The sequence below is a fragment of the Chiloscyllium plagiosum genome, chromosome 6 (genome assembly GCF_004010195.1).
Source record: "Chiloscyllium plagiosum isolate BGI_BamShark_2017 chromosome 6, ASM401019v2, whole genome shotgun sequence".
Classification (NCBI taxonomy): domain Eukaryota; kingdom Metazoa; phylum Chordata; class Chondrichthyes; order Orectolobiformes; family Hemiscylliidae; genus Chiloscyllium; species Chiloscyllium plagiosum.
In genome coordinates, this window is record NC_057715.1 from 11,676,368 (window position 1) to 11,701,578 (window position 25,211).

At 38.5% G+C, this 25,211-nt stretch overlaps 1 protein-coding gene across 2 annotated transcripts in view; it reads left to right on the forward strand.

Annotated features, from left to right (window-relative positions):
- Positions 1–24,911, forward strand: part of LOC122550453 (nectin-3-like) — a 125,604-nt gene extending 100,693 nt beyond the window's left edge. For both annotated transcript variants that reach the window (XM_043691194.1, XM_043691195.1), the window contains 5 exons: positions 7,357–7,698; positions 9,431–9,730; positions 15,214–15,331; positions 19,881–20,032; positions 22,886–24,911. In XM_043691194.1, coding sequence (XP_043547129.1) covers positions 7,357–7,698; positions 9,431–9,730; positions 15,214–15,331; positions 19,881–20,032; positions 22,886–23,484 — 1,511 coding nt within the window. In that variant the 3' untranslated portion in view covers positions 23,485–24,911. The remainder of the gene's footprint in view (positions 1–7,356; positions 7,699–9,430; positions 9,731–15,213; positions 15,332–19,880; positions 20,033–22,885) is intronic.
- The last annotated feature ends 300 nt before the right edge of the window (positions 24,912–25,211 follow it).

Consider the following 25,211-nt stretch of genomic DNA (forward strand, 5'->3'; position numbering starts at 1 on the left):
ATATAGTCCCTACGGTGTGGAAGCAGGCCATTTAGTTCATTAGTCCACACCAACCCTTTGAGGAATCTCCCACCCATTCACACCACCTGCTTATCCTTGTAACCCTACATTTCCCATGGCAAATCCACCTAACCTGCACATCCCTGGACACTGGGTAATTTAACATGGCCAATCAACCTAATTGCCACATCTTTGGACTGTGGAAGGATACCAGAGCGCACACAGGAAGCCCATGCAGACTTCAGGAGGATGTGCAAACTCCACACAGACTCACCCAAGGCTGGAATCGAGCCTGGGTCCCTGGTGCTATGAGGCAGCAGTGCTAATCACTGAGCCACTATGTGGCCCCAACAGTGAAGGTTGCCTTCCTTGATCTGAAAGGATTAATCTTCTTAAACTTTGAGTCTTGTTTGAAGCATGTAGTGCAGATGTGACATGAACATTACATAATTCTGTACAGTAATGTGTATCCCTTGACTGATCACTGCTCACATTACTAAGCAGCAATACAGGACAGAAGTACTGTGAGCCTTTAAGATCTGACTGAGGCGTCGAAGTACAAAAAAAACCAAGTCAAGGCAGAGATGCTATGAGCATTCAAATAGATGTTAAGAGAGTGAGCACTAAAAATGTAATCCAAGAACCCAGGGTATCCAGTGTCACAATGCTAGTCTTTTTTTATGAAAGCTGTTCCTTGGCTCAAAGAGACTCTGTCCTTGATTTTTCTTCAGAAGGGCAATAAACCGGCCCAGACTCTGATCAGTCTGATTTGGGACAGAGATGAAAAAGGATTTTGAGAAGCCTTTTTGCTTATATGTAAACAGATGAGACCTCAGGCCAAAATGGTCATGCTTTAGAAGTGACCTATATAAGGAGAGGGGAGTGGTGAGCTGTTTAGCTAGCTGAGCTGAGCAGTTTTTAGTTCAGCCCTGAACTTAGAAGTTCAACCGGGAGCTGTGTGGAAACTCTTTCGTGTCTGCCGTCAACTTCAACCTGTAAGCATGTGTTCCATTTATACTGGTTTGTAAAGGGAGTTTGCTTATTGGACTGTTATGTGTATTCGGAACAGCATAATTAAGTCTAGCTGGGTAGGTTGAGTTCTATAGGGGTTCTTTATTCTGTTCTTTGTGTTTCCTTGTGTAATTTTGTGAATAGTTTTTTTGTCTGTTTTTTAAAATCTAGTAGTTAACCGAACTACCTTACTCCGGTAATTTTCACTGTACTCTTACCGAAACAAATTGCAAAGTTAAGTCTAGGGCTGCCTGCTTAAGAACGTTTTGAGTGGTCTGGCCTAGTCCTTAACACCAGTTCGAATCAGAGATGATTGGTCCTGTGTGCAAAACCCCTGGCAGCAGCATTACAATGAAAGGTGCTGGTGTGCTCCAAATTGCAGCATTGAAACGGTAAACTGAATTTTAAGTGGATTGGAGATGTACTATTGTGATGTGGTTAAACTGGTGCATGTGTGATACTAACTGCCAAGGGTAGGTGTAGGATGGTAGCTACCCATGGAACACAATTGAGCTGTTGACTGCTGTCCAAGGAGCAAGCGGCAAACTGGAGTTTCCAGGTACCTCTTTGACTTTTATGTTGTGAATTATCACTATCCATATTCTACTTGGCACTTGGGAGAATGGGAAATTGCATATCAATGAGGCAAAAGTAGGTACTAATGCTATCAAATGCTTGCAGTTAGGCCTCCACCTCTTACTAACAAGATTCTTAGCTCACTGTTGAAAACTTAGTTGTAGAATTCAATTTTTTTTTTCAACACGAAGAAACATATTTCTCTAATTTGGCCATATTGTCTCAACTGACTTGCCATTGCCCGCATTGCTCGGACTGGGAGATTCCATTCACTCCCACTGTACCTTTACAAATGCACTTCCTAACATGCAAATAGGAACCTTAGAGTTTTAATGTAATGGTGATGGTAGCATAGCCATTTTGTTCCTGGTCTAACTATTCAGTGTATGGATTAATATTCTGGTGATAGAAGCTCAAATCCCACTGCAGGAGCAGAATTTGCATTCAAATACTGTTGTAAATCTGGCATGTGAAGCTTGATTCAGTAATGTTAACCATGTTGTAATATAGCAATCCAAATTCCTTAATGCCTTTACTGATCCCTTTCTTTAGGGAACTAAATCTGCGGACCATATACAGCTTGGTCTATGGCTTAAGGCCAACAGCAATGTTGTCAACTCTTGACTGTCTCGCTGAAGTGGTCAAACAAGCTATTCTGTTGTACGAAGCTGCTGTGAAAAGTCTAATAATAAAACTAGACATACTACCAACAGCAACCTTTGCACTGGAACAATAAAGGCACAACTGGTCTTGGCAGCACTGCACAGCCATGCTGTCTCAAAGCTGGAAGCCTATATCAGGGACAAGATAAACAATAGCTTGATGTGGTCATTCTCATAAAATACTACTTGTGCCCATGTTTCAGACTCCTGTCATCATTTTTGATGTGTCCTGTCCCACCAGCAAGACACACCTAGCAAAGGTACCACGTAATAATAACCAAGTAGTTTGGTAGGATAGAGCTTGTATTGCTGAAGAAACAAACACATATCCAAGTTTTTGTCTTGCACTCATCAGGCCAATTTGCAAGAATATTACTAAAGAGACTGAGAGGAGATTGCTGATTGTTTGGCACATAGACTCTGGCAGAGTTGTTGCTATAGAGGTTGCACCTATTTAAGATGATTGCTAACTGCCAAGCTTTGTTGTGATTTCAATCCAGGCAGGTTGACTTTGGTCAGTCAGGATGTGGAGGTGCCAGTGTTGGACTGGGGTGTACAAAGTTTAAAAATCACACAACACCAGGTTATAGTCCAACAGGTTTATTTGGAAGCACTAGCTTTTGGAGCGCTGCTCCTTCATCCCCACCACCTGATTGAAGGAGTAGCGCTCTGAAAGCTGTTGCTTCCAAATACATCTGTTGGACTATAACCTGGTGTTGTATGATTTTTGACTCTGGTCAGGGCATTGCCCAGAGAAATAAACCAATAAATGGCTGGTGCCTGTTTTAATGGGTTGAACCAGTTGAGTGCCTGCATTTGTTCTCTGAATGCAACGAACAGGGCTGGTCGTATTCATATGTGACGTCCCATACTAGCACAGACACTAAACCACATTGCCAACTGACAATCCTAAATGAGTTATCAGTGTAATTATCTGCTCAATCAGAATTGTCTGGCAAATGTCCGATTGTAGAATCACATCTAATGTTGGACATAATCCTTTGAATATTTCAGGCATTGGCTGGTTTGCTGCTTTATGCTGAGTTCATAAATTCAGTGAAAGCTGTTTGACACAAGGAATTCTTGGAAAAGCTCAAAGTTCCTGGCTGATGTAGACAGCATGGTATTAAGCTTCACTTGAGTTTTCTACTTTTTCCTTGAAATGGTATCTGTTCCAAACCAGTCATGGTTACAATGAGTGTGTTAATGTCAGCATAACAATAAATTCCATGAAGTTCTAATACCTGAAGATGTTTGAAAATATGAAGAACTGTTCATTAATCAGCACCGTTATTAATTAGCAAATTGGTGAGCAGATTTGAGGGACTGAGATGTGACACAACTGAGTGTGTGGAAGGCTTTCTTGTTTTTTTCCATTGCTTCTCTCTCTCAAGTGGACTGGCCTTAACATTCCTGTTTGCTGGATTTACATACACTGGGGCCTTTAATGGGAAGTTCAAGTTAAATTTGATCTTTGAGAGCAGAACTGTTTTATCAACATGATTATTGTTACTGATATGCCAATCATCCTCCTGAGAGCGATAGGGATACACTTCAAATGTTCAGTCTCATTCCTGCACACAATCAATTATTAGATATCATAAAATGTTAAATTTTAGACTTTACATTTTGTTATTTTTTCATTGAGTCTCTCTCTCTCTTCTGTCCATCCTATCATTGACTTGGGTTTGTGATCAGCGGCGAAGCAACAGCGTTTGCTGCTGACCACAAAGTGTGAACTACTTCTTTCTGCTCCGCAGTTTAAGTTTCATTCCTAAGTGAAGGGAATGTCCAGCATGGAGGAGCAGCAATTATCCCAGCATGCAGGGTAAGCAGCCAGGCACAAAGGTATCTCCACTTATAGGAGATTCATAAATTAAAATCAGGGACTTGAACTTTTTATTTGCAATCTAAGATTCTATGATTGGATTGAAGTAGGAGCTAAACTTGGAGAAATTTCTCATTTCATAAACCTAAAATTTTGCTTTTCAAGGCCAGTTGGTGTGAATAATAAAGTAAACTTCAGTAAGATACAGTAAGCTGCAGATATATAACTTTTGCAAATTTATTAAGAATCTCTATTCATTAGGTGCCAGTTAAAGTCAAGATACTTTTTTGGGGTGGCATGGTTAGTAGTTAGTACTGTTGCCTCACAGCACTAGGGTCCCAGATTCAGTTCCACCCTCTGGCGACTGTCTGTGTGGAGTTTGCACATTCTCACCATGTCTGCGTGGGTTTCCTCCGGGTGCTCCGGTTTCCTCCCACAGTCACAAAGATGTGCAGGTTAGGTGAATTGGCCATGCTAAATTGCCCGTAGTGTTAGGTGTATTAGTCAGAGAAAAATAGATCTGGGTGGGTTACTCTTCAGAGGGTCGGTGTGGACTATTTACTGTTTCCACACTGTAAATAATCTAATCTTAAAGCAAGGTTTGCGATACTGTATTACTCCTTTTGATTGGCAAAATATGTTTTTGTCTTGACTGCAGCATCCTATTACGAATTGTGTTACTAATGCAGAGCAGCAGCATGAAACTACTAACTGCACCTGTGGCTCACATTTTATGAGATACCTTCTACTTCCTGTATAATTTGAAAGAGTCCGCACACTTTTCAAGTCCAAAAGCCTGAGACCCATTTCCATGTCTGTGCAATGCATGAACTGTGATCTAATTGGAGGTGGCTATTATCCCACAGGATTTTTTTAAAAAAATGTTCATGGGAGGAGGGCATTGCTGACTAGGCCAGCAATTATTACCCATCTCTAATTGTCTGGAGGGCAGTTAAGAGTCAACCACATCACTGTGGATCTGGTGTCACACATAAGCCAGACCAGGTAAGGATGAGAGTTTCCTTCCCTAAAGGACATTAGTGAGCCAGATGGTCAATTGACAGTGGTTTCATAGTCATCATTCAACACTTTTTTTAAATTTCAGATTCTATTATTGAATTCAAATACAACCATCAACCATCGTGGGATTTGAACTCAGGACTGCAGAACGCTAGCTGAGTTTCTGAATTAATAGTGATAATGCCACTAGGTCATTGCCTCTCCCATTTTGGTATTGACCTTTTTCTGATTAGATTCATACAGTGTGGAAACAGGCCCTTCGGCCCAACGAGTCTACACCGACCCTCCAAAAAGGAACCCACCCAGACCTATTTCCCTCTGACTAATGCACCTAACACTATGAGCAATTTACCATGGCCAATTCACCTGACCTGCACATCTTTGGACTGTGGGAGGAAACCGGAGCACCCGGAGGAAACCCACGCAGATATGGGGAGAATGTGCAAACTCCACACAGACAGTCGCCTCAGGCTGGAATCGAGCCTGGGACCTTGGTGCTGTGAGGTAGCAGTGCTAACCACTGAGCCACCGTGCAGCCCCTCAGAGCAATGAATTAGTGATTTATGAAGCTAATATGTTGTTATAATCTCATTCAACAATGTGTAACCTACTTTGACATTTATAATGAGATATATGGTCTAAGTGTGGAAATTCTTGTCAATTCAAAGATTTTCTGTGGACTGTGGTTTTGGGGAGGGGTGAGTTCGCTGTTTGGATCTCCTTGCATCTCTGGAGAAGCATAGAATCACTGCCAAGTTTTTGATGTGCATGTTAATTTTCATGTGCAGATTCCCAATATGCCTGTCAATAGTGATGTAAAGATGACAACTGATAAATTCCAGATTCTTCTTTAGCTTTCCCTACCTGATATGATTCACCTTTCTCTTTCATGATTTCTATTCCTTATTCCTGAAATCTCAATTAATGCAATATATCATTAGTCTTGCCATTAATTAAAGTCCCGTGTTCTCAATTATAAGTAATTTTGTTCGTGTGCTATAAAGTTACATCCTTGATTTTAGTTCTGTTACTTGATCAGTTTTTAAATATCAAAGCTTTTGTCTTTTTACATTTTATATTGCATTGTTTAGAACCATTCTATTAAATTTAGTAGAATTACATTTGAAGCGATAGAGCATTTACCTAACATTGAAGAAACGAAGGCAAGTGAAGTGCATTGCTGTTGGTAAAGGGTGTAGTAAATGCCTTGGATTTTTCAAAAATAAATATGAGCATGACAAAAATAAAGAAGAAACAATCTATGTCCATCTCGATTTGGTTTATTCCATTTACAAAATAAAGCTAATCACCAATGGGACTGATTTATAGTAACTATATTGTCCTGTATTACAACGCACTGCAGCTTCATGCTGAAGTATTACTTGAAAAAACTACATTTTTAAATGGACTAGCTTGTATGTAGCCAGAAATTAACTTTTGAAAACAATTAGAGCTGGAACAATTACAATTAAAAATGAATTTATTATACTGAATAAATTTCTTACCATTGCCTAAATGTAGATTTTTTTTATATAGTATGCAACTATTTATGGATTTGCTGACAGGTTTGACACTGATATGAATTTAGTTAGTACTACAGTGCAGTAGGAAGTACAGTGTCATTTGGGAGCACATAATGCTGTGTGAGCACAAACATATGATCAGTATAGAAAGCTAAAGAATATTAACAAAGCAATGGTCTGAATTGACTGAAATACTTTTTTCCCTTAATGGCTTACACTCTACAATTTTTCCCCGGCTTTACTTGCAGAACAGCTTTACCTCGCGCGTCCAAAATATCCTGATCAATCAAGCAGTCTGAAAATTGACTTCATCCCTACTGAATTTTAATTGTATTCAAATGATAGTGATTAATTGGGGACTTAATTGTTTATAGGAGCATACAGAAAGAAGGGCTGTTGTTTGAAGGTATGATTTGGAATTCACATATCTATGAATAAAGCTTCTATTTATTTAAGAACTTCGCTGCAGCATTCTGTTTTTAGTTACCAGAGTTCCAAGATGGTAGCAATATGATTTCCTTCCTGAACCTGATGACACTTCCAATTATAGATACTGATTATTGTTCTGCTTACAATTGACACATTGAACCAAGACCAGCTATTGAATTTCGAATCTTTGAGTTTTGAGACTCCAGATAAAACTGCAATGCATGTCTTCATTGAGCCCATAGGTTTAATTTTTATGGAAGTGTATGGAAGATAAAAGTTATTATATTTACACTTTTTTTTTATATAGGTACCTTGGCTGGACCAGTTGTTGTTGATCAGAAAGTGTCTGCAATTTTGGGCAAAAATGTCACCTTAAAGTGTTTAGTTACAGTGACAGAAACTGTAACTCAGATTTCCTGGGAGAAGCAAGATCATGGGACCTCAGATACAGTCGCAGTTTATCATCCGCATTTTGGAGTCTCAATTCAAGGGAACTATGTAGGAAGAGCTGATTTCACAAACCCATCTTTAAAAGATGCAACAATTCTTATTAAAAGAGTTCAGTTTTCAGATTCTGGAAACTACATCTGCAAGGTGGTCACTTTCCCATTGGGAAATTACCAAGAAACAAGCATTGTGACTGTGATTGGTATGTATATATTACATATTAAAATCTTGAATAAGCAGAAATGTATCATTGTGAAATTTGAGCTGTTTTAATCTGTACTGTTTGTTATCTATTAATGCTAGTTTGTCACTGAAGGCATTCGAACAAAAAGAACTCAAGTTATTACAACAAAATGTTGATTTTGTAATTAGCAACAAAAATGCTTGGTGGTAACTTGAGATTTACTGATTAAAGTAGGAAAGTTATCAACATGAAACCCACGACCAAACAGATGCTTTCAGATATGCTAACCAAATAGAATCATAGAATCCCTACAGTCTGGAAACAGGCCCTTTGACCCAATAAGTCCATGTCGACCCTCCAAAGAGTATCCCACCTAAACCCATTCCGTTCTCCCAATTCCTCAGTCTCTACTGCATCTGCTCCGACAAGGAGACATTCCATTCTCAAGCATCCCAGATGTCCACCTGTTTCAAACAACGTGCTTTTCCTTCCTCTATAATCCAGACAATCCTGCACCACTATTCCCCATTCCACTGCTCTAACCCCCCCTTTCCAAACGCAATAAAGACAGAGTCCCCCTTGTCCTCACGTACCCCCCCACCAGTCTCCGCATCCCAATCCATCATCCTCAAACACTTCCACCAACTCTAACTAGACCCCACCACCAAGAACATCTTCCCCTCCCCACCCCTATCTGCCCGCCACAAGGACAATTCCTTTTGACACATTTTGGTTTGCACCATTCTCCCTACCATCCAAGCTCCTCATCCCCTAGGTACCATCCCTGCAAATGGAAAAGATATCCAGAGCCCCAAACAGTCCTTTCAGGTGAGACAGAAGTTCACCTGTCTCTCTTCCAACCTAGTTTACTGCACCAGGTGCAACGTGGTCTGCTCTACATCAGGGACTCCAAACATAAACTTAGGGAACGGTTCGCTGAGCATCTCGGGCAGGCTCGTGGGGGCTGACCGGACCTCCCAATCACCGCACATTTTAATTACCCTTCCCACTCCCTTTCCAAAGGGACCATCCTTGGCCTCCTCAATTGCCACAGTGAATCAAGCCGTAAACTGGAGGAACAACACTTCATCTTCCCCCTAGGCAGTTTACCGCCCAGAGGACTCAGCATTGAGTTCTCCAATTTCTAATAATCTCCCTTCCCACCCCCTGTTCGCCGTTGCCAAACATTCCTGTCACCAACTGATATATCACTCATGTATTTATCCAGTTTCTTCCAGTAAATTTGTGCTGTTCACCTCAATTTCATCTGCTTTGCACATTTCTAACCATTCTCTGGATTAATAGGTTTCTCCTGAATTTCTTATTGCAATTATCAGTGACCATCTTCTGTTTAGTGTCTTTGTTTTGAGTACTTTCACGAATAAAATCATCTTCCCTGTGCTCCCAAACGCCATCAAATTTTTCAAGAGAAAGAAGTCTTTGCCTGTTAAACCCTCATTGCTGGAGAAGCACTTGATGTAGGAAGGTATAGATCCATAATGAAGAAGTCACAGCAAACTTGAAACGTTAACTCTGTTTCTGTCTCCATAGATGTTGCCAGACCGGCTGAGTTTCTCCAGTGTTCAGTGTTTGTTTCGGATTTCCAACATCTGCAGTATTTTGCTTTTAAAACAGTGAAATGAACGTGTCATTAACCCATTCCTTTATCTGTTTCGTGCTTGTAAAACAGATATATGCTAGCTATGGAGCTAATACCTAACACTAACCACATTACTTTTTATTGTTATAGTGGAACCCACTATAACTGTGGGAGGTGGCCCTGAACCACTTGTGGATGGTGCCAATGAGACAGTTGCAGCAGTTTGCACAGCAGCTAATGGAAAGCCTGCAGCAAGTGTTTTCTGGGAAACCGACCTCATTGGAGAAAAGGAACAGACAAAAATTTCTGCCCCAAATGAAACTGTGACTGTTGTAAATCAGTTCAAGATTGTTCCATCCCGATTTGTGAGGAAGAGGCCAATCACCTGCATAGTGATACATCCTTCATTTAATACCACTATTCGAGTCCCATATGTATTGGATGTGCAATGTAAGTACCTGATGCTTCAATCTGAATATACTATATAACTGAAGTTATTTCAAAATATCATTACCATGCTGGCATACATTTTAGTTTACTTCAAATGAAAGTGAGTCTTACAAATATAGTGAAATATATTTTAAAAATTAAGTTGTATTTGTTTTGTGTATCTATTTCATTATAGAAAAATTGGTAGGATTTCAAACATTTTTTACAAATTTTCAGTTTGAAATTTTAGAGCTTGATTTTTATAAAGGTTTTTATAATTATACAGCTAAGTAATGAGTAAGTGTGGAAAAAAGTTGAAATGAAAGAGTACTTGTAAAGCATGTTTCAAATTTATTTGATCACGAGAGGAAATAGCAAGACAAATCTGAATATAGAAGCAACAATTATGTTGGCAAAATGAAAGAAAAGCTCAGCAGGTCAGGCAGCATCCGAGGAGCAGGAGATTTGAAGTTTTGGGCATAAGCCCTCCTTCAGACAAGGCTTATGCCTGAAATGTCAATTCTCCTGCTCTTCAGATACTACCTGACCTGCTGTGCTTTTCCAGCAACACACACACTACTCTGATCTCAGCATCTGCAGTCCTCATTGTCTCCAAAGTGGAAGAAAAGGTCACCTTTTGCAGTTGGTCCGACAATAGCATATAACTTATGTTACCAGAAAAGTGACATCGCATGTGGATCATAGAATCTAATCGTATAGAAGGAAGGCAAAGGGCCTATTGTGCATCAGAATGGCTGGAGAAAGTTATCTTGTTACAGTTGGGGTATTTAGCTAGGAGGACAAGCGACTTGAAATTATTAGCCTGGGAGGAAATAGGCAATCAGTTGAGCTTGGAAAGGAACTGGAATGTAAGACTTTATGAAGGTGAACTTGCAGTCTTCAGAATATTTTCTTTTTTTTTCCAGTGCCCATGAAACATTATGATTGTATTTTTTTAAAAAAACAAACAAAGTTGGGAGAAACTCAACTGATCTGGCAGCATCCGTGAAGAGAGAAACAAAGTGAATGTTTCAAGTCTAATGTGGCTGCTCCCTCAAAAGTTGATAGAGATAGGTCGAATATTACAAGAGGATTTGAGGGCAGTGCTCATAAAATATTATTTGGGGAGTTACTGACAGCATTAACAGGAGGTGTGAAGACTGACTTCAATTACATTGGAGCTTGCATTGGAGCACCTGGAATGCAGTTTCCATTTTTGGTCTCATCTCAGGAAAGATACCAGATCATTGCTGTAGAGGGAGTGTAACAAATGTTCGTCAATCTTATTCCCAGGGTGATAGGTCTGACCTATACAAATAGATTGGGCAAACAGGGCCTGCATTCTTTGGAGTTTTGAAGAATGAGAAATGTTACTGAAACAAATAAACTATTTAAGGATAGACAATTTAGAGCCAGGGAGCATAATTTAAAAATAATGTGATACCACTTAGGTCTGAGATGAGAAATTTGTCTGTTTAGGATGGTAAAAGTTTGGAATTCTCTCCCAAAGAGGGTTACGGAGGCTCATTCTTTTTCAGTATTTTGAAGTTAAAGATTGGGTTTATGATTACCAGTGGCATACAGGGTTATGATGGGTGTATAAAAGGCATTGAAATGTTCGATCAATCACAATCATAAAAAGTGACAGGACAGGCTTAATGACCTACTCCTATTCCCAACACTGTTACCAGTACATATGGAAGCTGACCCAGTTTTGTAGATATTTACGCCATCTGTCCTTTCACGTTACACCTCCCAACCAAAACAGATGTCCTTTTGCTCACTTTTTGTGCATCAAATATATTTTCTCTTTTTATGTGAAAATTATTGTACTACTACTAAAGATTTTTGATCAACTTTATTTCTTTTTGGGGCCCAGATTCCTTCCTAGCCTACTTCGTGATTTTAATTAAGGGAAGCATACCTGGACTGGCATGTAACATGACTTTGTCAGTTTGGTGGTGGTTATCATAGAACTGGGCAAGTCAAGACCATATTACAGCCAAACAGGCTCTGTAATCTGGCAGGCTGTGTCATCTGGATTATTCAGGGGTAAACTACAGTGTGGCATTAAGTCACTCAAGAATACACAGGGATGTTGGCTGTGGTTAACATCATTTCAGAAGTCAAGGTAATTAGAAACTATTAGAAGTATTCTACAGTAAAATGATTAAACAATTATTTCCTTTCTTAGGCAATGCATACGTTGAACAAAAATCTGATCTTCTGTGCATTTATTCCCTGTTAATCTGTGTATGTGACATCATTGATGATTTCAAATAAATTTGTGTTCTTAAAGTATGGGTGGAAATAATGGCTAATTTTCTGATTTGATTTGATAATCTGAGGCCCTAGCAAAACAGCCTGAGTCTCATCATGTTAATTTGAGTCTCTGTCCATTATCTCTCTTCATCCAGTTTCCTAACCAGTTAGGAATTTGCTTTCAGTTCCATGTGCTGCAACTGTAACTCAAATCTCTAAGTGGGACTTTATGAAATGGCATTGGAAGACAAAGTAAATAGCAACCTTCAACATTTCTCTGTCCACTACAGTAGTCACCTCTTCAAAACAAAAAGCAGATTCGTCAGGCATAAATTACCCTGGTCGAAATTATACTGGCTGCCATTTGAATAGTAGGAAGTTTCAAGGTTTTAAGCCACCTGATCCTTTGTTGCAGGCTCTAATAATTTCTGTGACTAGAATATATTTCCCTGGTTTCTCTCTATCAACTTTTTAAATACTGAAGTAACATGCACACTACTTCAATTTAAAGGGCAGTTCTCATGAAATATTATTAGGGAATAGTGACAATATTAAGTCTGCCTAAACTAAACTATCTGTTGTTAAAAAGAAATTGTGACCATTGCAAAAAGATATCTCATCTGCCAGGTGAATGGGAAAAATACAAAGTGCAATGAAGAGCAAAGCAGAAGATAAGTGCTGCAAAAAGATATTTAAAAGCAGCTTTCAAGGTTTATCAAAATCATCATAAATTTTGACAATTACATTAGAAAAGGGAGGGTAGTCAAAAGTAATAAGTATCTTTTAAACTGGAAATCAGTGTCAAAATATAATGAAATGTCAGAGCTGCTGTATAATTACTTTGAGATATTACTTGTGTTAAATAAAAAGGGTCAGTTGGGAAGATACCCCAGATAAATTATTATTCAATCGGAGATAGACAGAGATTTGTTTCCAAGGTGGGACCTCCCAGAAACTGATCAAAACTGGCAGGCATTTTGGATGCATTTTGCTACTGGGAAAGGGGCAGACCATGAATGGCATAGTGGGAATCCTGCATCTAATAATCCATTTAAAATTAATGATTGTTTCAAATTGTCCTTGTTTTGGTTGTTCCCAGCCCCTTAACACAGTGTGAACAACGATGGAGAGGATGTAAATGCTCATGAAGAGTAGATTTAAGATCTATATGCCATAATCTGAAGTAGTTTTAAACCCCAGGTTCATAAAATGGGGAAATAAAGGCTGCAGTTTCCAGTTAGAATTTAAAAAAAACACCTGAAGAAACGCATCAATCAATGGGACATTTAATGTAGCTTAGGAAAAATAATTAACGATGTCTGCCTTCAATTTCATTTGTTTCATGGTTAACGTTTTACAGGAGTGTTTTCCATTGGTCCATGGGGTGTGGGCATCACTGGGTAGGTCAGCATTTATTGCCCATCCCTTGACAAAGTGGCAGTGAGCTATCAACTGCTGCAGTGGTTGGGGTGTAGGTTCTTTCTGCAGTAAGAAAGGGAGTTCCAGGATTTTGACACCCACAGCAGGAAGCTGGGAACTTGCAGGTGATGGTGTTTCCAAGCATCTCCTGCCTTTGTTCTTTTAGGTAATAGCGGTATTATATTTGGAAGGTACTTTTGAAGAACCTGAATGAGTTATTGCATTGCACCTTGTAGGAAGGTACATATTGCTGGTACTGTGTTGTGGTGAAAGGAGTGGATGTTGAAGGTACTGCCGGTCAAGTGGGCCATTTTATCCAGGAAAGTTATAGAGTCATAGAGTCATACAGCATGGAAACAGACCCTTCCGTCTAACTTGTCCTCGCTGAACAAATTTCCCAAGCTGAGACGGCTGCACTTACCTGCATTTGGCACATATCCCTCTAAACCCTTACTATTCTTTAAATGTTGTAACAGTATGTGCATCTATCACTTCCTCTGGCAGTTCATTCCATACATGAACCATGTGAAAATGATAGTGTTGAGCATCTTGAATGCTGTTAAAACTGCACCCATCCAGGCAAATGGAAAGCATTGTATTGCACACTCCTCTTGTGTCTTATAAATTGTGATCAGACATTGGGGCAACAGCAGGCAAGTTACAGGCAGAGAGATCCTCACTTTTAACCTGCTCTGTGCCCACAGCATTTATATGGTTTGTTCATTTCAGTTTTTGGTCAGTGGCAACTCCAGGACGTTACCGAAGGATTCTGCATTAGCCATGCTATTTGAGTGTCAAGGGTTGATGATTAGATTCTTGAAGATGATTATTACATGGCACTTATCTGGCAGGACTGTTACTTGCTACTTGGATGTATTTGGGTACTGTTCCACATGGGCACTGGTTTCAGTATCTGAGGAAGCGCAGTTGGTACTAAACATTGTTCAGTCATTGGTGAACATCCTCACTTCTGATCTTATGATAGAGGGAGGTCATTGAAGAATTGCAAAATGATTGTGTCTAGGAAACTACCATGTGAAACTCCTGCACAATGCTCTGGGACTAAGATGATAGACCTTAATAATAACAAACAGCTTCCTTTGTGCTAAATAGTTTCTGAATTTCTATTATTTTCAGTTTTACTCAGACTTCTTGATACCATGCTCTGTCCTCTGTATTCAGCTCCTTTTCTCAGTGTTTGGAGCATGACTGTAAAGAGGTCAGGAGCTGAGTGGCCCGGGCAAAACTTCAACTGAGCTGTGAACGAGCTGTAGTTGAACAAGTACTGTTTTCCAAGGCCCAAGCTGCAAGGGGTGATAAAACAAGTAGTTGTATTCCCTGGAATTTAGATGGTTAAGGGGTTATTTGTGTACTATTTAAAGATATTCAAAGGAATGGATAGACTGAATTTTAACAAAAACTATTTCCATTTTTTCGGTAAAGGTACAGAACGGGGGAGTGTCATAAATAGAGAAGTAGAATTAGGCCTTTCATGAGAGAAATTAGGAAATAGCTATAATTACAAAGATTTGTAAAAGTTTGAAACTCTTCACAGTAAATGACAATTGATGCCAGTTCAGTTAACTTTAAAATAGACACTCCTCCCTTCGATTTACAAAAATGTATTAATAACAGCAGTTTTAGGGTTAGGTTGCAGATAAGCCATGATCTTATAGAATGGAAGAACAAATTTGAAGAACTAAGTAACAACTCATGTCCCCACATACTGAGAGCTTACTATAAGTGGATCAATCTGTGGCAAGCTTGTAATTAATTTGAGGAGATAACTGTTCCAACAGCCAATATATGGTGATTTATTCCAGATGCACCTGAAGTTACTGTACTGGGTTATGATGGAAACTGGTTTGTTGGTAGACAAAATGTGCAACTCAAGTGTAAAGCTGATGCAAACCCATCGCCTTCTGCATACATATGGACCAGGTATGTATGTAATTCACTTGTACTAGCTACTTCTGATGTATCTGCAAATATTTTGTGTAAGTACATAATAGTTCGATTACAGAAATAACTTAATATGTAGCTGTAATAAGTCAGGAAACCTGACTGAAAAGGAACGTCATTTATTTTTGAACATCAAAATAAAACCATTGCTCTTGGCGTACAAAGGCTAATCTTAGTGTAGGACAGTTTTGTTAACAATTTCTAATTAATCATTTATTTCCACAGTTCAGATAATTTTCCTAACTAACCTATTCAATGATGTTATTGCATAGCTCTAGAAAAGGTAGGGTTTGAACTCAGGATGCCAGGGGCCAGAGGTAGGGATGCTGCAACTGCACCAGGAGAACCCCCGAGTCTGCTTTACTTTTTTTTTCTTTTTCTATATCCGGAAGTGCACTTACACACAACTGAACAGCTTTCCCACCACCAAAACCACCATGAAATACAAACCCCTTGAGGGCTAACTTCAGCTCAATAACAGGCAAGTATTTTAAAATCATTTTGAAAATTTCCTTTATTCAACTTTTGCTCTCCTCATGGCACACCCGTACCATCCCTCATTCAATGTTTAATGAGACAGAGGAAGTAGGTCATTGAGAGAGTACCCGATTTAGGGAGTGGATGGAAAAGTGAGCAGAGATGGAAAGTTAGGAACAAACCTCAATAAATCCATGCAAATAGAAATGTATGTACCATGCAGTCAGCCTGTGTTCACACACAGGTCCCAGGAGATATCAGATCCATGATCTCTGCATTTCAAACTAAGTTGACTTCCTGGAAGTTACGATTCCAGTTAGCCCCTCAGTAGTGACGAGTACCTTCATGTTCATCACTGATTATATCGTAAGACCTGGGATATTAAATTATTTTGTATAAAAAGTACTTTAAGGAATAATTAATAATTTTCTGTTTAAATTGTGTCCAATAAATTATCCTTAATATTTTATTGAAGCTCAAATATTCGCTAATAATTCAGCTATACTAATTCCTTGTCTCATCCAATTTAAAACTTAGAAGCTGCTTCATTCCAGCAAATTAGATTATGATTCTGAAGTAACAGCATAAAACCCAACAGATAAGACAGTGTAAAGTTTTAGTGGTGATACACCACAAATTTTGCATTCATACATAAGGAGATGTCATGAGTCCATGTATTTGTGTAGAAGATAAACCTTTATATTTCTGAAAACAAAATGGGATACAGAGAATTTACCTTGACAAGATGAACCCTTAGGGTAAGGTGACCTTTTGTATTTTCTGTACCGAAGCAGTATCTGATTCATGTCTGTGCATGTCTCTAGGAAGCTACTTAAAATGCAAACAACCTTCCCCAGATGCTGATAACGGCCCCTCTCTATTTCAAATAAAGTGATTAAGAATAATAGTGCCTAATAAATTTGCCAGTCTCACAGTTGATGAAACGCAGGTAAAGATATTTGGAGGCTATTCATAACTGATACTTTGTACTGTTAAACGCTTCTCATTGATAACTGCTTAGCATACCATAGCATTTTGGTTGACATTGGGAACACCAATCCTGTGGTCAAATGACAGATTGTCTTGTGAAAGGAATCTCATTGTTAATTTTAATTTAAATATTATTAACCCCACAGTCCAAAGATGTGCAGGTTAGGTGGATTAGTCATGTTAAATTGCCCCGTTGTGTTCAGGGTTTTGCAGGCTAGGTGGATTAGCTATGGTAAATGCGGGGTTACGGAAATGGGATCCTAGGAATGGGATGTTCTTCAGGGGGTCAGTGCAGACTCCATATCATTGCCTCTATCTGCACTCTAGGGATTCTATGATGCTAAATCATGAGGACAGATCAGGTCAGGCAGCCTCTGATACAGAGGTTGCAAAGGTATGATATCTTGCTGAGCAGAAGAAAGAAAAGAAAGACTCCTTGATTTTAATATTCTATTCGATTAGAAAATAGTGAATATAACTTTTTTTATTCAAAAAGAGAGGGGGCATTCTGCAAAAAAGATGCAATCCACCTAGCTTCGAATAGCTTCCCTATGACAGTTAATAATTATCATTATCCTTAAATATGTTATTGCAGTGCACTTAGGTTCAAGGTAATGAGACAAAGACAACAGTTTTTTTTTTCTGAAACAAAATCATATTTAATCAATTAAATAGAGTTTTGAAAAAGTAAAATGTGTTTTGGATAAAGAGGAACTGTTGAACAGTAATATACTTGGGTTTCCAGAAAGCTTTAGATTTGGTACAAAAGTTATTGTAGAAAGCAGTAGTTCATGGTCTAGGTGTAATATATTGGCATGGATAGAAGATTGACTAACGAATAGAAAACAATGGTCATGAAGGACCTGCATATGTACATAACTGAATTTTATGAATATGGTATATTCTTGCAATAAAAAGTGATCAGGTGTTCTTATGATCAATAGTTCTAGTTTAAAGACTCAGCTAATTAATTTCATTGTTCTCCTGGAGACAGATGTGCTGAGCTGTCTTTCTTTAAAAATGTCTATTTGCAGCAGGTAAGCTTCCAATTGGTTACAACAAACAGAGTGCAGGTTTTGAGAGATTTCAGAGGTGGAAGGTTAAGATTTTTGCTCTCTTTGTCCTTCTATTAGTCTGTCATGATGGTTCTGGAGAGAGCACAGCTTGTCTTGTGTTTTCTACTCTTTTAAACAAGACAAGGCTCTCTAGCAGAAGTATAATTTAAATGATTAATGAGAACTTACCAAGTCAAAATAGCATTGTCTGAGGTGGTGATGGACTTCATTCCCAGCAGTGCCCACTGTTCGCTAAAGGTTTCTCTCCTGCACATGGACACCACATGCTCCTTCTTGATGAACACCTGAGTGTAGTTTTAAAGGCAAAAGAGAGCCAAGCAATCGTGCGCAATTATCCCATCTCTCTATATATATTTGTCAATTAAGAAGGCTACTGTCACATGCTTTCAAATGCTGAAGCCATGGTTCCAATTAGGGTATCATGGTGATCCCATCAGGGAACTGGGTTCCATCCCCATTTGGCCTGAATGGTTTTGTTCCTTGGAGACGCAGATTCATATTTTGTTACAATGAAGGTGTCTGTTTTTTCAACTCCTTGACTGATCAGCATTGAGTCAATATCAGAGAAGGGATGTCGTTGATCTTGAAGTAAACCTTGATATTAACAAGTGTGATAGTTGTATGAGTCATCTATATATGTCCCTTTGTAAAACATTTTGGAAGCTTCCAGAGACTTGAAAAGTTTGAAGTTCAGAATGGCCTGGCAGAAATCTAAGCGTCCATAAAGTCTATTTAAAAATACATGGAAACAATCAAATGAAATTTAAAATCAGTATTTGATATAGCACATCTTAATGATACTGGGAAGATATTTGTTCTGAACTGTATCTCCTTTGGTACTTCATTATCCTGTTTCATTTTAAAAATTACATCTGTTTATTAAATTGGCCATTTCCCAATTTCAAACTTTTTGGTCTTGGTATATCTTTGTCATTTTCCATAATGTTGCTATCTCTAACTGAATTTTAGTTGTTAATATTAAAATGCTCAACGCATACCTCTTGATCCTGCCCAGCTGAATTTGTTAAATATAGCTCGAGAACTTCCATTGCTGCTCTTGCTGCACTTCAGCTTGCCTTACGTCTTGGCACCCTTGTGAAGTAACCTTCCTTAATAAGCTCTACCAGTTGACATCCAAGTTCGTTGTGACAGAATTCATCTGTGCATGGTAGGCTTTGAACTATCCCAACGTAGTTGGGATAGTTCCACGTATGGAGTCCATGTATGAAGTCAGCTATTATGAGGGGGCATAGCTTTAAATTAAGGGGTGGTAGGTATAGGACAGATGTTAGGGGTAGATTCTTTACTCAGCGAGTCGTGAGTTCATGGAATGCCCTGCCAGTAGCAGTGGTGGATTCTCCCTCTTTATGGGCATTTAAACGGGCATTGGATAGGCATATGGAGGATAGTGGGCTAGTGTAGGTTAGGTGGGCTTGGATCGGCGCAACATCGAGGGCCAAAGGGCCTGTACTGCGCTGTATTTTTCTTGGTCCTTAATAAACAGGCTCAGGGTAAACCAAGACCTCTGTGCAGCCAACCTCTACTACTGACACCTTAGTACAGAGCTCTTGCGCATTCAAGGAGTGAAACAAACAATGCTGCACACTTTTCTACAGACTGATAGCAGACCAAACACCTGAAACTCAATAAATAAGGAGACTGCCTCTTGACTTCAAGGAATTTGCATTTGATAAATGTAAATTGCCTTTTGCACTAACTTTATCACTTCAAAAGAGTCCGGACAAGGTCCTTAAGGCAAGTTTGATTCATTGAGCTACAGAAAGGAAGGAGTGAGGCAGCAGACACAGATCAACATGCTCCACCTTTCTTTTTTAGGTGATGCTTATCTGTAGATTGCATCGGCAGGAACTCATTGGTGGTTTGTAGCTTATGTAGTAAGCTTTTTTTTAAGCTGAGGATTAGTTCACTCTTTCTGATATGGCTTAATGGAAGACTTATTCCCAATTATCATCTTTATTATCTAGATTGGAGAAACCTTTACCAGAGAATTTGCAGATTGAAAATGATACTTTAACTTTCAACAGACCGCTCAACTACAATGATTCTGGTATCTATATCTGTGATGTAGTAAATATTCACGGACAAAGAAAAAATCAAAAGGTTGTTCAAATAAGAGGTATGTTTCTTACGTTACCTGTACAGTTTGGCCAACTTAACACATTCTTCACCTCTCAAACACAGTCTTAAGTTTTTTAATGTGTGCGGTGCTAATTTATATAGTTCTACTTTTATCATTTGCAGAATTCTAAAAAGCAAAGTACTTTGATGCAGTTGCTTCTAATTAGACTGTATGATATTCAAATTGTAGTTTTTAAGAGAAATTAACAAAACGTTTTAATTCCAAAAACATGTCTTATTGACTACTAATCTTTTCTCCTATTTACAATTTTCAAGCCCTGGCAGCATTCTTGTAGATCTCCTCTATAATTCCCCAGAGCACTAATGTTCTTTTTGGAATGTGATGACCAAACCATGTAGACAATTCCAATGGTGGCCAACTAGCATTTTATATGGTTTGAGCAATATATCTCTTTATCGCCCAATGAAGGAAATCATCTCGTGCATCACTCAGCCCTTTAGAATATCACTGGAAATTACCCAGCATTCTTAAATGAATCAATCAATCAGTGCACTTTGTTTCCTGTTGCTGAGCTTGCCACATTCCCATTTATCTCAAGTGCTCTTACTTTTTTGATGTCTGCCATGAGGAACCTTGTCAAATTCCTTGCTAAAATCCATGTAGACAACATACATTGCATCAGTCTTCCTTGTTAGTTTCTCAAAGAATTCAATTAAGTTAGTAACATATCACGTTTTTTTTTTAACAAAATCATGCTATCCCAAATAAGTTTTAACCTTAATTTTCACCATTAATAATACAATGGTCCTTTTTATACAAATGTGCAGCATATCTGGCAAAAAGGAAGATGGTTGCGTGAATGAGAATAGCTCTAACAACACAAGAAACTTGACTCCATCAGGACAAAGTACCTTGCTTGATTGGCACCACACCCACAAACTTTCACTGCTTCCACTCCTGTCAGTAGCAGAGGTGTGTATCATCTACAAAATGCACTGCAGAAATTCACCAAAGATCCTCAGTGTTCAAAATCCATGTCTATTACCATCTAGAAATATGAGAGCAACAGATGCATGGGAACACTACCATCTTTCAGTTCTCCTCCAAACCACTTAGCATTCTGACTTGAAAATCTATCACCTCCTTCAGTGTCACTGGGTCAACATCTGGGAACTTCCTCCCTAACAGTATTGTGAGTCAACATACAGCAACTGGACAGCAGCAAGAACATAGCTCAACATCACAGTCTCACAGGCGATGTGAAAGCAGCCAAAAACATCATCTCCCCACGAATGATAAAATATGCAAATAACACCAATTATAATTGAAAAATTCACATTTGAATTGCAATGCTTGTGTAAATGTATTGCTTCAGAGCCAAAACCTAGAGATATTGGGCTGGATTTTCAAGCCTTGTAGACTGCAGACCTTTAAAAGCGGCAATTAACCAAATTCTGGGATTCCTGCCCCCCCACCCCAATCATTTCTGATGCTTTCAGTTTTCACTCGTGTCATAACTGCCTGCACTTTTCAGTCCTGATCTGGCCAGGGCATCTGCAGTTTCATGCAGTTAATTTGCTTTGAGGACTTCTGGTTCATGGTCCCTCAGAAAACTTATAAACCATGATCTGAATGCTGGGAACCTCTTGAAAGGTAACTTCTAAAGGTGCTACCCATACTGTTTCCATGTCAACTAATGTTGTCTTATTCAACCTCCCAAATGCACCCTAATACCCTACATGCCAATTCAAAGCACTTCCATGCCTTTTCTCAGCATGCACTCTGTACATAACTGATGAATCCTATAGTAAAATAGCATGAGGCGAAAAGCTTAGCTAAACAACAAGCCACAACTTTCTTAAAAGAAAATTACTGCTGAAAAGCCCTATAAAAATGTCAATCAACCATGTTTTAAATAATCAGTTGCAAACTGTAAGCATCTGACATCTCTCTATCTTGTGAAAATGAACATTTGACCAGTAATAAAATAGATTGGAAAAAAAACATAAACTAGGGTTGCTCAGTGTTATTGCATGGGAGCCACATTTCAATGTTTGTTTCACTCGGAGGGGCAGTGAGCAAATTTCAGAATGATTAGGTTTGGTACAAAAGTAAACATCAGTTTCAGAAAAGAATAAGTTGACAATTAAATAAATGAGTAATTAGTAAACTAGGCATACAAGTGCTAAGGAACAGAGCTAAGTAATAAAGATTTATTCTGTCTTTTCTGTTAACTAGCAGAGCTAGTTACCCTAGGGAGATACCCTAGGGTCAAAGTTCTGGCCACTGGGAAGGAGTTGGGAAATGAAGAACAGCTAAGATGGGTTTGACTAATATAGACTTTCTGTTTATTTCAAAAGATGTAATCTGAGCTAGTCTTGTTAAAATTGCTTTCTCTGTCTGCCTCTCTGTCTGTCTGCCTCTCTGTCTGTCTGCCTCTCTGTCTGTCTGCCTCTCTGCCTCTCACATCCCCTTAGTATCCTCACCCACTTTATTTTCCCTCACCAGTTCCCCATCTCATCCTTGTTACCATCTATCATTTTACTGTTGACTCCTCCAAGCGTAAGCTAAGGCCTGGGTCCAAGTTTTCTACATATTCATTCAGGTGTGATCTTTGTAATCAGGAGATGACACTTTAGAGATTCAAAATTAGAGATGTAAAGTTTCAATAAGCTGCCTTATGTTTTGATTTCAAGGCGCCAGGGATACAGGTTCAATTCCAATCAAATTGCATATGGAATGCAATGCCTAGCACTTGCTCATAAAATACGAAAAAGTTAGGGTCTATGCTATCTTAATATATTTCAAAGGGTTTGGTTTGGTCCATAACCGTATAAATGTATTCAATGCTTTTCTGTCTCTTTTCATCCTTACCCCATTTCCATTTAGAGCCACCCACTACAACCTTGCTATCAACAACCTTGCCACCAATCCACTCAACAGTGGGAATCACAAGTGTACCTGCTTTTACCAAAAGATCCATGATTCCTCAGTCAACCTTGGAATCTGTGAAGAGTGACAGTTTAGGAACCATCATTGGTGGTGTAGTTGGTGGCGCTCTTTTTCTTATGCTAGTGGTTATCATCATTGTAATGGTCTACTTGAGACGTCGGCGTACCTTCCGTGGAGACTACTACACAAAGCAGTATGCTGGGACTACAGACATACAGAAGGACTCTCAGATGGATGTTTTACAATCAAATAGAATTGAACCATACACTGATTATGAGAAAAGTGAACGAAAGCTCGAACCAAATAACATATTCCAGGATTATCCCATAGAGGTGCAGAAAAGTAAATGGCAAAGTGCAGACAATATAAATAACAGATACACTGAAGGAGTTGAGTTACCCGTCGACTATTATGAAGATAGAAAAATTTCCAATGCACCTCCATATTTGCATGATGACTATTATGATGAAAATGAAGATGACCTCATTTCACACTTAGATGGTTCAATCATTTCTCGCCGGGAGTGGTATGTCTAGTGGTTATTGATAAGTGTTCATAAGGTAGTAAGAGGCACTTCAGTTCAGCTAAGAAATCTAGGTTTCCAGCTATTGTTTTGTTTTTCCCACAATACTTTGATATGTGTCCTTGTTTTCCAAAGAAAGAACAAAATGTGCTTTCCATAATGAAAATAGAAATATGGTTTTGTACCCTCTTTGCAACCAGCGTAAAATGAAATCCAATCTACAAAAATTATATGGACAGAGTAGAAATTATCCACATTTTTAAGGAAGGACTTTGTAATATTTCTGGAGTTGTTTTCGGCTCAAGCAGTTTCTGAGTGAGGCCTCCGTGGTAAAGAAGCAGTTACTGCCCATCAATTATTGATATTTTCATCCACTCCTTCCATTAAGCTCCTTGGAAACCTGACCAATGATTGCTTTATTTGTTTGTTTTACATGAACATATACAGTATAACAGATTTCACTCGTATGGAGTTGGCTGAAGAAGAAACTGCTTCGATGTTGTTAAACGTTGCAAAAGTTGAATTTTAGCCAATTTGTTTGCTTAAAGTTAAATGTTTACATTCTCCCTCTTTTCATAATTTAACAGAAAAATATAGTTTCCTTGTCTGCACACTGAAGAGCACTTCTAAACTTGTCTGGGGAGAAAAATATGGGATTAGAAGAACTTTGCTCGACTCATGCAATGATTTTTTTCATTGTACTTAAATTCTAAATTAAGTTTGAAACCAACTACAACCCTTAATTACCTTTGAAACCAATTACAATCCCAAGCAAGATTCAAAACCGACTATATCCTTTAGATGTTGTACTCGGCTGTATTTTAGATCTTAAAATAATGCATTTTTTAAAATAAGGTGTTGAGTAATGAAACAGCTGAGGTGAAAATCAGCAATGCCATGTTCTGAAATTTAAATTGAGGCTATGGATGATTTAATATTTCTTTCACGATCATTGTGAGATATTTATCATTCAAAATTAAAACCAAGCATTGTAGTTTCAACCGCTTCGACGTACAGTCCTAAATTTTCCCTTTTCAGTGGAAAGCACTTTAGTTCTAAAGTGCTGTGATCATCACTTGTCCATAGACGTACACTGAGGTTGTTTTCTCACCTGCATGTGTGAATACTAAACCGCACAGCTTGTGAAATATATTGTGGAAATGGTGCACATAAAAAGCTGGTGAAGACTCCAATGGAGCAAAATTAATTAATGCTCTGAGCTTTGTGTTGATGTGTATATATATGCAAAAGAGATTTACTGTACAGTACTTTTTGTACTTTGTGTTTTATAAAGTTAGTGCAATGTTGATTTGATGTGCTGTTTGCTAAATATACATTTTGCTGGAAAAAAACTTAAATCGCCTTATTTTAACTTGATTCTTTTTGCCAATTCCAACACTTAAAATGTCTTAAGCTATTATTAAATCAATTCTTATTTAATACTGGGATTCTCTCGTAACAATATAGTAAATCGCAGTGTGCTTTTTATTTGTCACTTTTTTGTAGAAAGACATTTTCCTTTTTTAAAAAAGGAACAATTCAAGATAAATGAAAATGTCAAATCATGTTCACTCCTCAAGAACTGTGAAAATTGCAGTGTCGTTTCTGATACGTGAGAATGTAACAAATTAAGCCAGTTTCTGTTGAAATCCATTTCTATTTGCTGCAAAGCAAATTCTTAGCTCGAAGTTTCCATTGTTATTATTACCATCTACTTTAGGGGACAATGGTGTAAAATAC